This window comes from Zonotrichia leucophrys, chromosome 4 (assembly GCF_028769735.1).
Source record: "Zonotrichia leucophrys gambelii isolate GWCS_2022_RI chromosome 4, RI_Zleu_2.0, whole genome shotgun sequence".
Taxonomy (NCBI): domain Eukaryota; kingdom Metazoa; phylum Chordata; class Aves; order Passeriformes; family Passerellidae; genus Zonotrichia; species Zonotrichia leucophrys.
The window spans coordinates 8232711-8250104 of NC_088173.1; the positions used below are offsets into that span (position 1 = coordinate 8232711).

General features: G+C 37.5%; 1 protein-coding gene across 1 annotated transcript in view; it reads right to left on the minus strand.

Moving 5' to 3' along the window:
* SCFD2 (sec1 family domain containing 2) overlaps positions 1-17394 on the minus strand; it is a 186609-nt gene that overhangs the window by 137962 nt on the left and 31253 nt on the right. The window contains exon 4 of the mRNA XM_064710389.1: positions 1605-1780. Within this exon, the coding sequence (XP_064566459.1) occupies positions 1605-1780 (176 nt within the window). The remainder of the gene's footprint in view (positions 1-1604; positions 1781-17394) is intronic.

Here is a 17394-nt window from a genome sequence, read left to right on the forward strand (position 1 = left end):
CATGCACTCAGAAGCAGATAATGCATGTCAGATTTTGTCTTCAAAATAGTCTATATAATTCAAAATAACTGTTGCTTGAACTACTGAAAACAAGTATGTGCTTCAGGAACAGTTAGAAATGCTAGCCTAGAAAGTTTGCTTTGGCTAACACAGTTTACCTTAATATGATGGTGGAAGGCAAGAGGGTATAATCCAAAGCCACCTACGATTATAAGAGTGCTTGTTAAACATTTCTTTTTCATGAAATATGTAGTTTGGTTGTTCCTTACCTCTGTTTTCCTATTCTCTGCTGATTTACTGCATGGCTTTTATATAGGCAGCTGTCTGTTGTTGTGAAAACAATGCTGAACTTGCAGCTTTATTTTAGTTCTAAAGCTGAACTGGTTTTAAGATGGAACTTAGCCAGCCTCTGAGAAGAGCTATATGACATGACTCACTGTGGGAGAGAGAAGGGGACTATGGGCTGTTAGTCCCATCCTCTACAGAAAAACTATAGAATGGCTAGAATGAGTTCTTTTACCTGAGGTGTTTTTCCTTTTTTAATAAATAAATTTACCTATGATACTCCAAAATATTTCAGTCTTACCAAGAGACAACAGTTTTGGAAGTGAATTTAGACAAGAGCTTGCTACTAAGTTTCGCAGTTTTTTGCTTTCCAAACCTTGCAGGAAGCCATTGACTACAAAGCTATGAAATGAAGTATGGGCATATTCTTCTTGAAGGACCAGGGACTGTACCCTGCTGCCAGAGATGATGAGGAGAATCAAATTGGTTGGTTGTTCCAGACACCTGATTTTTACAGAGGTATCTGGTTTTCACTCATTTAAAGCTGACTCATTAACTTCATTGAGAGTTTACTCATCAAGACATGCCTCTTGTTAGGGTTTCAGAAGATGGTTAAAACAATAAATAGTACAGGAAGAAAAGTTTTGAGCTTTCTGTGAACTTCAGCAGAAATTAGCTTTACTAGGTTCTTAGAAAAAGCTCCTCCTTTGTTTGGTACATCTCCAAAGGTTAGTAGGATAAAGTTCAAAATACCACTAACTCTTAATTTCCTGAGAGCAATCCAAATGTGATAGAAAATGGTATGTAAATAATACTGTGGTCAGAGACAGGATGCCATAAAAAATGTGATGGTGGGAAAAACTGAGGTTAGATGACAGTTTTGAACCAGAGAAACCTCACTCTCCTGGTGTGTGGAATTTCCAACTCAAAAAATTAAACAAGTTTTACACTTACATAGTAACAAACTCCTCTCTGCATTTGATTCAGCATGTTACCTCAAGAAGCATATAATAATAATGATAATGATAATGATAACAACAACAAGCCTAGGCAATACCAGAATCAATATCTTCTTGAAACTTCATATAAATGTAAAAATGTCACCCTATTCAGATTACTGATATGCTTCACCTTTAATGCCTACTCTTTTGTTTATATAATTTCTTAGACACAGCTATAAAAGAATAAATATGTAGGTTACTATTCCTTTTACCCATTTGGTAATAAGGAACAGCTTCTTAGCAAGACATCCCAATGCAGTTCTTCATAAAAAAATACAAGCTACAGAATGCAATGGAAAATCAAAATATTAAACATACCTGCAGAAGTAATCGCTCAAAGGCAAGGAAATTGTCCCATTTGGAAGTTTGGGGGTGTTTCAAAGTCTGGACTGTGGCCAGCACAAGCTGTAGAAGACCACAGTGGTTCTCCAAAGCTTTGAGATTGTTTCGGAAAAGCTGAATGTATGAGCTGAGCTGTTCGGGGGTGACTCTGCCTGTAGAAAGGAAAACAGGACACAGCATTCAGTGGAGAAAAATGAAAAACTACATTTTTTAAATTATTGTGAAAAGGTTATAGAGAACTTTAGAGGCCTCTCCACTATGGGTCTGATCTTAGCTTTGCTGCAATCACTGGGAGCTTCAGCTGCAGCAACAGGTCAGGACAAAGACTTACATCATCCATGAATTGTGCCTTGAGATATGCAATATGGTAGGCTTTTAACAATGTTAAATGTTAAATGGTGACATAAAGGGTAATATTTTCGTTTTCAGACACAGACGGACATTCATTTCAGCTAGGGAAATAATATTTGATGACTGCTTCTAAACAATCTTTCTGTTTTTACCAGAAGTCCAATGGGAATTTGTGAGTTTTTTACCTTACAGCAAATTCAAATCTTCTCACCACTTCCTGAGGGTACATTTTTTGATTAGTCTTGACTCAAGAAACAGATATAATGTTAGTGACGCAAGGAATGACTTTTGGAGCTGTTCTTGGAAGGGACATTTCCAATGTGTGACCCTTCAGTTTCTGACATGCAGTAACCACAGCATGATTTCACCAGCTGTTTGAAAATAAACACCCCAATGCCCACTCATGGTCCTGTAGATCTTTTCTTATTAGAAGAGCATGAGGGGCACCATTCGGGCCAGATGAAGACTACAGGATTAGCTGTTTATCCAACATTAAAATGCCAGCTGAACTGCTCAAGCAACTTATATTTTGGAAGGGATCTCTTTCAGGAAGGAAGGCAGCTCAACTATCCCAAGAAAATCACCACAGATGGCAATTACACATGCCATCAACAGACAGGCAAAAATGGTGTGAAAACACCATCCTAGCTGCAAGTCTGGATTGCGACCCAGGCCAGGGCTGGTTCCTGGAAGCCTCTGGCAGTAACAAGTCATCTTCCTCAAGCAAACCAGACCTAAAAAGCAGGGATATATGAGCTAAAGTGAGGAGGATCCTTTAACTTAAATGGGACAGTCTTTGGTGCCAGGAAGACTGGAGGGTGTCCTGATGCTTATTGGTTCATAGCTTACAACACTGATAATTTCAGTCAGAATTTTTCCATAAAGGAAAAAATCTTGTAAAACTGCCACTGTGTTTCTTCCCTGTGTTAGGTTATATCATCACTTAACAAGGCTCCCCATCTGCCTTCATCCTTTCAGTATCATATAAATGGCAAATAAATTATTCCAACAGTGAATAAATGTTGAAAGCTCTTCCTCTTAGTTTCAGGGATATCAAGGGCGGTCTTTGGAAGAGCATTTAGATTTGGAAAAGCTGCTAAATAAAGCAAAAACACACGGGCTCTTTATGTGAATTTTAATGGAAAGCATCAAACCGAAAAGTCAGCAAATTAACACACAAATCAAGCTGACACCACTCAGTGGGCCAGAGGGCTGACAAAAGGCTTCCACGGTTAGCCCACATAGGCTAAAACAGCAACCATGGCCATGTGTGTTTTTAGACTAAACACTGGAGCTTTCAGTCTTGTTTTATTTCTTTTAAAGCTGTGTCAGGCAGATTTACACGGTGATTTGAAAATGTCAGTCCATGATGCCTTGCAGCATACCTTTGATAATGACTGCATTATTACCCAGAGCAGTGCTGATATATTGTAGCATATTCAAAATCTGATAACTTGCTTCAATTGAGAAAACGTGCAGTTGCCAGCCCTTCCTTCATATGAATCAGAAGAATAGGAGGGCTTTCAAGACTTCTGATTTCAATTAAAAAAAAAAATTCAAGAGTTTTGTTCCACATTGTTCCTTGTGAAAGCGAATCCAGATGAAGCACCAGATCAGTTTGAGAGCCATTCAGCACCATTTCAGATAAACAATCAAATTCTTTCCCACCCTCAGAATACCACCAAAAGAAAGTCCAACACATATGTAAGTACAAGGAAAATCCTGACCTTAGCAAGTCATTAACAAAACTTATACTGGCATTAGGGAGTGCAGCATCTCATCTGTGATATTTACAATACCCTTAGAACCACTCAGATCCAGGATTTGAGAGTTCCAGCCAACTTCTACACAGCAATCTCCCTGGACAGCTGGCTGATAAATATAGTTCCAGTATTCTACTATTCCAGTAGCTGAGGAAAGGAATTTGGGAAAGTAATTGGTGGTAATCAGCAATTAGATGACTTTTCCTGAGGCCTAAATCCTCATCATCTTCCCTGCTGCTTGCTCACAGAGGGAGATTTCAGCACAACAGACTACTGCTAATCTAATTTCAACCCTATCAGCCCTTTGAGTTTTTCAAGACCCTCTGTTGTTTCAAATTGTTTTATTGCAATGTTGCAGATAGGTTGTAAGAAATCAAGAGGAAATCTATTTCAACCACATCATGTCTTAACTGTCATTTTGTTCTCTTAAAGCATATTTCAAGGTTCACAGGCAGAACATGGCAACTACTGGCAAAAGGACTTTAGTGCAAGTGTCTTCTCCTGCTCTCTTCTTCCTGCTCCATCACATTCATACGCCTCTCCAAACTCTACATCCATGCAGAGTCAGAAGTCTGTGCGGGCATCAAAGCCTGACTGTGAGAAATACGTTATGCTGACAATGCACTTGATAATTTTTAAATTCCTGAACGGGAAAAGGAAAATCTTGACCTCAACCACTGTTAGGATTTAAAAATACTGATAACCTTTTTGAATAAATGCCAGGAATTCCATATTGTCTAAGAAATAACCTTTGCCATTAACAGTTATCAAGCAGAATGTGTGAAACAGGTATATTTGTCCCAAACTCAATCAACTACATCCCAATACAGGACTTGAAAAAATGACGTCTACTGAAAGCAATATTAAAACAAAACAAAAACCAACCACACACACACACAAAAACAACTACAAACCTCAAGAATAACAACACCACCACCACAAATCACCCCAACACTTGGAAGCCTCAAGCCTCTTCACAAGTATAAGAGAGAGGATAAAATCAGTAGGTAGTCACTAGGAAGTATCACAGAGAAACCCAAAACTTAACAGAATATAGGAGGATGGGGAGCAGGTAAGAAAAACAGACTAATGATGTGTGGAAACTACTTCAGCTAAAAAACAACAAATGGCTAGTTTGGCACAATTAACATATTTGTGCACTAAAGAAATTATCTTGGGAAACAGAATGAAATAATAGGGTAGGAAATGAGACTGGATATTACAGAAGTAACAAAAACATGACAGACTAGTGACCAATCTCACTACTGAGGGACCTGTCCTATGCAAAAAACACTGAACATCAGTGTGATGAAGCAGTCCTGTGTTTTAGGACTCTGATAAATGGAAGACAAAAAGTAAGACATAGCAGAGACTAGACTAGCCTAGGAAAAGAGAAATCTAACATTTGTGTCAAAGAAATGATGAAATTAGCTACCTTACTTAGCTGATATCAGGATAAATGTCCAAGAAAAAAAAAATCTTGCATCACATGTAAAAATGGGATAAAATGCAAAGTACATTTATCAAAGAACATCACGTCAAACTGAGATTTAACCAATCAACAAATTAATTACAATACAAATGGGTTTAACATAGCATTAATTGTGCCCTAACCATATTTGAGTGGGAATAGAATGGGATTACAAGAATTGTAAGATACCTAAGAAACACCCCAAAACAGATGGCAGGCAATATGCAACTGAGAAGTACTAGTATATAAAAAGAAAAGATAAAATAAGAGTGTTCTGTGTGCTTGTACATATTTATAGTTCAAATTTTGGTAATAAATGGTGCCAAAACAGGTGCTGTCAGAAGCTGGTGGAACATCATTAATAAGGAGAAAGAGCAGCCAGCAGATCTGGATTGCTTTGAGTATTGGACAAATGTCAGTAGGATGAAATTTATCAGTATAGAAATGATGCATTTTGGGGGTAGGGTAGAGCTATAAATGCAGAGTTAAAACCCGGAAATGACAAAAGAAGGAAATAATGTCTAGGCTTGTTTATTGTAAAAGAGCAGGTACAATTCCTTTCAAGTGATACAGTTGTAGTAAAAACAGAGGCCATAGAATGCTTCAATGTCTAGAGGCCATAGAATTGCCTCAATACAAAGCCTCTCCTTCCAGGAGTCTGCTCTGTGCAGCTCAAATCACTCCTGTTCCTGGAAGTTTAACTCAAAACTGTGATGCATGCACAGAGAGGACGCTATAACAATTAGGATGACAGAGAACTAAAGTTAGGAAAGCAAAACAGAAATGTCTGGCTTATATGGGCTCCCTGCATCAGCTGGTAAAAAAATGAGGTCTCTTTGAATACATAAAAAATATTTACATGAAAGTTCAATACTGGTACTACAACCAATGGGGATAAATAATACATTAATATATTTACACAAGACATTAAGAAACATCACTGTATCAATCAGTCTTCCAGTAGTGGAGGCAAACAAATATAACTTGCTCTAACGTGAGTTTTGATGAGTGTCTAATGAGCAGCTGCATAAATGTTCATAGGCTCAATTCAATATAAATGGACCACTTCAATCCTTTATTCCTATGGTAATTAATTTGTAAAAACACTGGTTGAATTCCACCTCCAACTTTCAAGAATTTAGAGCAGATCTCAAAAGAACTGCAGAACAATTCTTCCTACTTGTCAATTACAGAAGGTGCTACTTGGTTCTGTTTTTGTTTTTATTAATAATTAATTGAAAAAATAATTTTTTGCTAAATATGAAAACAGCAGCACTGAATATCAACATTTTCAGTGTTTTACCATATCAAATATACGCAGTTCATAATACATGTACAAATGATGTCATGCACAATTATTCTGAAGGGAAGAAGTATTTTTGTTACTGGCAAAGCAGATCACTCAACATAGACATACTGTAGCAAAAATTACCAGCAAATGATATTAAAGGTCTGTCAAAAATCTGGGTTTGAGTAGTAAAAGTAGGCTGAGTGGAACAGAAAGTCTTTCACCTTAACAGTTAAACAAAAACTCAACTGGACAAACCACATTTGTAGACATTAAGACACAATTTACCAGTATGACGTTTTTTCCATTTGAAATTAATGCTGCAGCCTATGTAGTGCAATGCAGGCATTGCTTCAAGAATATAACTATTTTTCAAGACGGATTTACTGGTAGAAGTAATTTTTAAAAATTCAGAATCCAAAAGTGCTTATGCATCCAATAAAAATTTATGGATGAACAAGGTGTTTAAAGAGCAAAGGTCAGAATTATCAATGCACTGTTCCAAACATCCAGGCCTTATTTTTTTCATATAACACTTAGTTAATTATCTCCATAGGGACAAGGAAACAAGTAAAGAGGAAAGTACATTTTGAGACCAACTGAGTAAATCCGTGGATGCTCTTCCAAGACTGCAGGAACCGCCAAATATACACAGCTTTTAACTTTGTTCAGTTTTAAGCAAGAACACAGAGCTTCACTGGCTGGAATCCTTTTGCTGAGGTCCATTTTCCACTTGAAATAATGAAGAATAAGAAACAATCCTGGCATGCTTATGCTCACAGACAAGATTTTTCAAGTCAGTAGAGGGCTGAAGAAATCCAGATAAATAGTTTTCCTTGTCCACAGTCTAAGCAACATGTATCTATCTCTCCCAGTAGCAATGCTGGACACTTCAGAGGAATGTAGAAAGCTCTTGTACTCCACAAAGCCAATTGGGCAACTGTGCTGCTAAGGGAGCTGGATATTTGACAGAGTCAGAGCAATTGAGGAGGGCAGATGTTGCCCCTTATGTCTCCTTGTTAGTCTAATTTCCAGATGCTGATATTAACTCAAAATTCTTTTGTACTTCATGGGAAGCTTCAATAACAATCTTTAACAACAAGCACCAGGAAAATAATTAAATCTCAACTTTTGTTTAGCTTACTTCAAAAGTCATCCAGCCTTTAAACTGTTAACAAAGAAACAAAGAACATCAACTAATCCCTCATTCTTTGGAGAGAAGGAAAGTAGGCCAGTATGGGATGCTGTTTGGCTGGCTTCTCCAGAATAAGGATCTGAAGAGCTCTAAACCTTACAGCAGACTGAAAACAGATGTCTCAGGCTTATTTCTAACAGCACACGCTCATTTCCTGCAAATGTGAGTCCATCTGTCCTGGAGTTTATCGTCACTTGCAGGCCTCTCCCTTTTTTTGTGGCAGAAACACCAGTACCCAGATAACCCCGTGGTCACAGGTGTGAGTACAAAGAGCAAGTCCCCACTAGAGCAATGCCAGGATAAATCCCTTTTGGGAGTCTGAGCAGTCCCTGAAGTACATCCCAAAGTACACTGCCACAAGGCAGGGGCAGGCTCCTGCTGCCTGCCCCCACAGCACTGTGCCATCAAGGAAGGACTGTGACCAGCCCTTACTGACTCCCATTCCTCTTGCCACCTTAACAACATCTGCAGAACACAGGCACTGGAGGTCAGCCACTGTGCCCTGTCTGTCATAGGCTTTCTAGTATATCTCAAGACCGTGAGGGAGGCAGAGCCTGCCTTATCTCACACCTGAAGGTGTGTATTGCAGTGGCTTTCATGGAGCCACAGACAATGGTGACAACTATGCTAATGTTTTTTAGCAAATTCTGCAATAGAGGCACATACCCAGAACAAAAAAAGCTGAACTGTATTTACTACTCAGCTAGCACTTGCCATGTGAGCTTGAACATCTACATCCAACTTGGGTTCAGTCCCATCAGCGGTAGCATTGAGTTAGTTATCCCAAAAGCAGTTTATTCTCTATCACTAGATGTGTATGGTGTCATTAAATCCTTGTTTTAACAGTGTTCCTATAGAGCCCAATTATATATGGCCCAAGCCATAAGCTTGCTGCTTTAGCTTTCTCTCCTAATCAGCCTTAATTTTTTATTACAAAACGGAAGCCACACTTAAATATGAGTTCTGTTGACTATTCTTTTGAAATTCTTTTACATGCCTTAAAACAAATAAAACCGAATCAATTAGGTGGGACAAATATAATGAAAGCACTCTAATACAATCATCAAGATTTTCACTTCTAAGCATCTAAATCCAGATGTCTAAATATGACCCTAGTTAAGATTTATGACTCCTAGACCATCTACAGTTTCATGTTTTCAAATACATCCTGAAGGCTTTGACAAATATATAGTTTATATTAATATCAATATGAGTTGATATTTTTTTTCTTTTATGTTCTTCAGAACTTTGTTTTTAAATGTTCTGGCCCTTCAAATGATTGTTTCCTTCTCTGTGTACTCTACTATTCAGTAGATTGTTAAGTCATTATGCACAGAAAAGTAACAATCATATCTAGCTAGTGTCTACAATACACTCTGATTGCCCTTCTAAATATTAAAGCAAATTTAAAGAAAAGAGAACTCCGTGAATAAACAGATGAGATCTTGTCTTCCAGAATTAAGCTTCCCAGGGGATATCATCAATATTAAACTTCCAATTTAATACTGGCATACCAGAGTTTACCAAATACTCCTCAAAATCCTGAGTAAATATGCATAGGGGTGGATTTTATTACTTAGTTTTTACCACTTCCACCAAGTTAATAAATGCAGAATACAAGGCCAACTCCCAAACAGACAGTCTCCAGCCCTTAAAACTCAGTAACCCCTGGAAACAGTAATTCACTGTTTCTGCAAAAGGACTTGAAATCTACAAATTTGGCTGAATCATATCCAGAACACTTTAAACTTCTCACAGAAATGAATCAACTTGTTTGTCTTAAAAATAACATTCCCAAAGGAATGTCAGGTGCCTTGTGCATGTCCTCATTTAGCCCTACGACATATGTTCTCAGACACTGAAGCACTTCATTGTGTTCTTGGCACACTGCCCCAGAGAGAAGGAGGTCATTGTTCTTCTTTGGTACACTATTCACAGAACTTATTATTTCTCTTATGATTTCTGGAAGACTTCTGCAGCTGAGAATATCCTAACAATCATTTTGGGTGGTAGCAATTAAATAGGGATGGAAAACATGATGATGTATGAGTATGTAAATATGTAATTCACCACGTCTCTGGTGTAACGAGTCATCCTTTGTGAGACTGAATGAAGAAGCTTACACAATTATACTTGGGCAAAAAAAGTGTCGGGCAACTCACAGAGTTGTACTGAATTGCCATGTTCCACCTCCAGTTTTACACTTACAGATGTTGCAAGCAAACCAGCATCTATTTGATCTTTGGTTTAAATCCTTTGGCACACGCCCTTCTCAGTGACACTTCGGTCACTTTGGACACTTCTACATCACTTTCAGTCACTTTAAGCTTGTTCCCTCTCCTTTTTTTAACATAAGTAAATTCTAAAGTCCTTTCTGTGATTGTCAGACACAGAAAGCACATTACTTAGTGCTGATACCCACAACAATGTTCCACCAAAGTGCAGGTGCCATGTGTTAACACTGCATGCCAGAATCAGCATCTCCCAACCCACACTCATCAAGTCTTCCTTGTGTAAAACACAGTCCTTGTGGCTGATGCACCCTATAAAATGAAGATATCACAGCACACATTACAGCAAGTTCTATCTTATTTTCAACCAGGCTACTTCCCCACAGATATAAGAGAACAGCAATTGCAGTGGATTTCATTTTCTGAACTTGAGGTATTTTATTTTTCACCCAGATACAAAAAGGCTTAAGGGACGTGCTCCTGTATTTTTAGCCACATCTTGATTGTCACAAAAGGACAGTCTACTGTATAGTGGTGATTTTTTTTAAAAAAAACAACCTTCAAATTCAAAAATCAAAATATTTAGTTTCAAGACTAAGATGATACAATAGAAATCAATATCAGCAAAAAATAAAGAAAGCTTAGCGAGTAAAAAAGAAGTTTGGTGTTTATCTGAAAAAAACCCCACCAAATAAATTTTAGCAAAGAACAGAAGATGGTAATACAATTACTTCTTTTCAGGAAGTTGCATCAGCATTCATAACTGATACTTTACAAATTTATGTGTGTGTGTGTGTGTGTGTATAGATATTTCTTTTCTTTTTAATTAGCTTATTTCTACAGAGAAGAACTTTTGATCTAGTTATATCAGAACTGACTCACAAATGCTCAAAAACTAGAAGAAGCATTTCAACGTTTTCTGGACAAATTGTTTTGTTTGGCATAAAATTGTTTGTTTAGAGACGTAAGAAACTGACTTGCTATCACTACAGATTCCAGAAAATGAACAAGTAAAGTTAGTTGTGAAATCCCTCAAAACAATACCAGTTGCCAGTATATGTGCAAGTAAATGCTATTTAAATTTTTAAGCCTTTCACTCAAAATAACTTTCTCTTGATTTAAACAGTATAAAAAATTAGTAACAACATGGATTTTCATTAAACCTTTGCTTCAAAACTTCACAAATCTTTATCTGCACATCAATGTTTACTCCCAACTATCATGAACATCACTGAAATTGTCTAGAGAAAGCCACATTAACATAGGCTTTTCCTTACACTTTTATTAAGACAAAAAAACTTCATATTGAAGTTTATATAAGCTTTGCAGCATGACATTGGGAAATAATACAAATAATGAAATTAGATATTTATAGAACTTCTGCAAGGCCAACACTTGTGTTTACTTTTAAATTTTTAAGAATTGTCTTCAATTCTAATCACAACCAGACACAGAAGGAGACTTGGCCCCATGTTTATATTTCTGTGTTTTGGTTTATTTTCTACAAAAAAAAGTTGATATAAAAATAATGAAAAAATTAAAACTTTATTCAAAAAAATCAAGGATCATAGAAACACTAATGTCACACCATTCTCTTCTTAAAAGTAACAGTAAGGTTTGCCAAATAGTCCTGCCCCCATGTGCCAACCACAATTTAATCAAAGAAAACATACTACCAACATATTTTTCTGTTTCCCATCGCTGCACAGGGTTCTGTGTTTCACTTCTATCTGCTAAATGTTTCACAGCAGTGAAGTGCAAAGTAGATGAGGTATGAGACACAAATACAATAGGCTTCACAATTTTATTAGGGCTTGAACCATTACTGATATTGTACCACAAGAAACTATTTAGCATGCAGTACATTATTCACAGAACAATGAGTGAAATTGAGACAAAAATACGTTTACTAATATTTTGAAAACTAACTTAAATTATTTTTGCAAGAATATGAAGTCTCAGAATTAGAAATAAAGTAAAAAAAAATTTAACAAGAACTTAGTGTAAAGTGTGGTATTTAGTACTTCAGAACGAGCTGACATTTTTCTTTAAACTTAAATCAAGAATGAGGACTCCCAATATTACACTTCTTTTTTTAAGGTAAATTCACACAACCCATAATTAAGTAGTCATAAAATAATCAAACAAAAAAACCAAACTCAAACCAACCCACAACACTCAAAACAAATTTGAGGAACACTTGATCTGCTAAACAAGAACAGCTAAATGCCACTTACAGTCACCTGCAGGGAATACTTTCCTAAAATATGGAGGGAGAAATTTTGCCTCCAAATAAAATTCTTGTAAGAGCGAGGCTACAGAATGTTCCCTAAGAATTTTTTTTTTAAAATTTCAATACTATTCTGGGTAGTTGCAGTTTTGGATTAAAATGCTTACCTATTCTGCTTAAAATTTATTTTTGCTATGACTGCACTTCACATTATCAATCTCAGTCTCCTTCTATAACCACAGCATGCTTCCTTGAAGAATAGGGCAGGAATTGACTCCCAGGACCCCTTCCAAACCCATTCTCAAAAGTTGTGGCTGTTGTTGCAGTAGCAAAAGCCAGTGGGATTGCACATTCCAAACCCCTCTTTTCATCTCTACATTCAGATGAGGATTTGGTACTCCAAGGTACTTTTTCTTCAGACAGGATAAATGACACAGATGTTCAAGCATCCATTTTTAACTGTCTTCTCATCTCAAGTGGATTTGAGTGTGCACATTTCCCAGAAAAAGAAATCCTGTACTTTGAAAAGCTGTTCATTTTCTCCGCAAGAGTGGTTAAGACCAGTGCAGAGTAACCAAACAGGCTGTGGAATTTAGTGGCCAGCGCTCAACGCACCATACTAATATTCAAAATCCAGCTGAACAAGGGCTACAGTCTATCTAGTCTAACTCTTAAGCTGTCCTTGATTTGAGTAGCATGTTGGACTTCAACTTCAGAGATCCCTTCCAATACAAGATTATTCTATAGTTCATCCCTACTTGCTGATATCCCTCATTCTGTGCTATGATGGAAGCAGTTATCAAAAAAGGCAAAATTCCTGCCAGACCTTATCAATCAACTTTGTATCATGTAATTCTTCCTCTGGAATGCACTTGATAAGAAAGGATAAATAGCTGTGCTCTCAAAATAAGCTTTCTGCCACTGCCTTATCTTCTTTACCACCAAGCTTCTGCCACACAGTTGCCTCCACACCAACAGCTGTTCCCAAGCCCAGTAAGAACTCAATTCAATCTTCAACCTGCATAGGATTCACAGCAAAAACATAAATATTTGCTCCTCATTAATCACATGATTCTTTCAAATACAGGAACCTGTATGTGCTAGACAGGAAAAAAGGGCTGGATAAGTTGTAAAATATGCATATGGATGTCTCTTTCCATGTAGTTCCAGTTATTTTGAGGTGTGCTTGTTTTTTCTTTTGAGTAACTATTTTAAGCTCTCAAAGCTGCTATTCTATCAGCAGGTGGGAGTGAAAAGAAAATGAACAGGCACAATATCCAGTTTGAAAGAAGTATAATGACTAGCACAAAGATGGATTCTCAGCTGATGATGCTCCTAAACAACACTACATGCTAATGCAGTGTCACTTACTGATGAAAACTAAACTTCTGCTCATGAATGTCTCTCCATCTCAGCTACTGTGTCACATCTCCTGAAAAACAGAGAACTTTGTTGGTAGGAATATGAGGATCCTTCATCTTTTCTGTTACATCTAGTGAGTTACAGAAATTTGAAAGGTTTAGCTGTTTAAGATACTCTTAAGCATGTTTAAGCATACTCTCTGCACATGTGGAACTCGGAACATTTCTGTCCTAAACTGGCAAACCCAGATGACTATCAGAGGATGGGATCTATTAGTTAGCCCCGAACTTCAGCCTGTTGTAACAATGCAAAGTGAAATAGCCATAATATCAATGTCTTTCTACAATTCTCAGTGTGGTAAATACTGTTCAGAAACTACCTTCCTCAACAGTACCAGAGAAAGCCTGGTATTATCCCCACAATACTCAAAGTACATTCCCCTGGAAATGCAAAGGCCTATACAGAAGCCTCCCAAATAGGAACATTTCCAAATTTTACAGAAACTTGACTTCAAAGTCTTCAAAAACTTTTAGCACACTGAGAAGCAAAAAGCCTTCCTGCCTCCAGGGGTGAATGATGCAACAAAACATCTGCTATATTGACCATCACTGAGGTTGGGAACATTTGCTTCAGGTCAAGACTACGTTTTTAGCTGCACTACAGGGAAAAACCAGGAACTCACTATTGTAATAGGCTGGAAAAAAAATACACTTGGCTAGAAAGTCCCACACTGCAGGACTTCTGTTACTTTTAAAGAGACAAAGAGCAGATTAATTGAAGTTAAGAATTGCCTGTTCAGAGTCCAGGGTGTACAATGGAAGGAATTCAGGTCTGAGAAAAGCAGCATTCCCCCTCTCCTTGGAAAAATTTCCTGAGAAGATCAGGGAGCCCTTGAAGAGGCAGTGTGAGACCCACTATTAGACATTTGGGACACCTCAGGCTAAGCCAGGCCAGTTACAGTCGAGTTGGTAGAAGAAGAACTTTGGCTGCTGCCTTACTGATCCTGCTACTTGTTCTCCCAAAGGATTTGGAGACCAGGTAAACAAGCATCAGAGAAACATAACAAGCATCCCAAGAATCAGACTATAATACCATGTCTTCTCTGCAAAATGAGGAGTCATAGTGTCTCCAAACCCAGCTGAAATCCAGGTACCCGTCACTTACAGAGACATGCTGCAGAAGGATTCAAATACCCACAGACCACACCGAGCTCTGCTTCTTTCTACTCCCTCGCAAGGACTTCAAACTTAGGCTGGTGATGTCTCACTACTTGTCTCCATCACAAAATTGTCCTAGTCATTGGATTTTAGATAACCAAGATCAGACTTGTTTTATCTGGAAAGATTTTATATATATATATATATATATATATATATACTTACCCACCTTATTAGCTCATCATATTGGCTGGTAGCTTTTATCCTAAAAATTTATTCCATAAATTTAGAGTATTGAATATTGGTTTTGATATTCAATATTTTATTGAATATTTTTATATTGGTCTCATAAACAACAAATAGCATGTTAAATACTGTTGCAGTCCAGTGCAACTCTTCATTAAAAAGAAAATAATGTACATTTTATATGCTTTATATGCTTTTATATTGATCTACTGTATTGATCTTGTCCATTTTAAGCTACTGCTATAAACTCAAAATATTATTTCGTATTGTCACACTGGAATGTCAGCGTCTTCCTATTTCCATACAAACAAATAATTCAATTCAACCCATATAAACCACCCCATCTGAAAAAGTTACAACACTCTTTTTTTACTTCACAAAGACTAAGGCTTTGCTAATTTTATAGTGGGTGTGATTTTTAAAACTGTGTTTGTACAATTCAAATGGAAAGAAACCAAATGGCTTTTCTCTCGCTAACAGGGGCTTGTGGAACAGCACACTGCACGTTGTTTCTGTTACTGTACCAGTGTTTCAACTTTCACCAGTCTCCATGCCAGTAAAAAGACACAATAAAGGAATTCAGACTCAGTCAAGGTTTACTGTGTTCTTTTCAAACAGAAGGGTAAGGGTGCTGCTAAAGCCACAGAAGAACATTTATAGCAAAGGTTTTACCACTGCCAAATACTATGCTAATAGTAAAGCTTTCAAGGAGAGAGTCAGGGCCAGCCATGCTCAGAGGATGATTAAGATATGCATCAGACTAATGAAGAATGGAGCAGGAAATTCAGGAATGGAAAAAGCAGCAATCTCTCTGCTGCTCCAGAGCAGCTTCCTTACAGTCACTTACCAAGGAGTGGGCAGAAGTATTCGCTTTCCAGTATTTACAATTTCACTTAAATTTAGCACAATGCTATAAATCTTGCCCAAAAGCTATTAAGACAATCTTTTCTTCCAAAGAGCTTTTCAAAGGAATATTTAATTCTTTAAATAAAATACATTTTAAATGCGAGGATTTTTATTATGTCAAAATAATTTACACCTATGCGTTTACAGCTACACAAGAGGATATCTGACCAGAATTTGGCAAGTATTTACCAGCCCTCATCTGGGTACGTAACACACAAATGCAAATACCTCAGAGGAAAAATGGAGCTGATGTATTTCTTTAAAAGTGTTGTTTGTTGGCTTTTGGGTTTTTCGAAGTGTGTGTGTGTGTATAGATTGACATGAAATATTTTAATGCCTCTTTATTTAAATTACATCTAGAAAGGACAACTTCACCTATTTACATGCAAACAAATACTTCAGACATCCCCATTACCACCTCCCTTGATACAACTAAAACAATGAATATGCAAATCAAGAACACCTGAAAGCAGAGCTCCAATCTACCCAGCTCAAAAAACGTAATCATAATTGTTGTATCCTTTATTTCTCTTTTTTCTCCTTCATCAGATCTCTTCTCCTCTCTTCTTGCTGATCTCAATGGAAAAATATGGAATTCAAGGTGGCCTACAGACATTTGAAGGTGCTGGAGAGAAGACATGTGTCCCCTTCTACAGTTTTCTTACTCTCCTTCTCAGGAGGAGGAAGACACATTCAGAACATACCAGAAAGCAAAAGCTTGAGCTGTGTGTCCTCCCAGAGCTGTCATTGCTCCTGCCACATGGAGGAGGCAGAGAAAAAGGAAAGCTGGGCATCAGGCACATCCCTTGCAGGGGAAAAGTGTAAGCACATGAACAGAGCAATAAGCAGCCTTTCAAAGCTCAGAGAACAACAGAATTTCTTTTCCTTTCACTGAAAATACAGAAACAGGATGTGACTGAGTTTCCCATCACTGCAAAGGGCTCCCATGCTGCCAGTGTCACAGTGATGCAGTTTTTCAGGCAGGTGGCCACTGCAGGAGGGCTCAACTACACCAAATGGAATGCAAAGCTTTGCTTTCAAATGTAATTCACTCCTTATTTCCAGGGGGAAAACAAAAAAGCAAAAAAGAAGTACTAGGGAAAATACTCTTACCATCTGACACAGCTGGTCTTAGTAAAGAGAGTAAGAGGAAACTTTCATGCTAGAAAATCTCTGACATTTAATATCAGGGCCATAAAAAACTCAGAAAGTACCCTAAGTATTGAGAAAAACAATGTGCAATCCACTGAGATCTTCCAACACAGGCAGAACCTGAGGTAAAATCATAAAAAACTCAAGTCCAAGCACAGAGCCCAGTGAAAGCAGTTCCCTTTTCTCCAGCCAGAGTTGCCTCATATCACAGCTGCAGTGGAAGGAGCCTTTCAATACACCACAGCAATCAGAACCAGAACAGGCCACTACGATTTTTTGCTTCTCAGCAAATGCCGCAATTGATAAACAGCACAATTTCCAGCTTCCCTACAAAAAACCAAGATGTTCTGCAGCATGGTGAATGCTGTATACATGCCCATTTTAAGAAGTCCAATATGTGTCATTGCACAATAT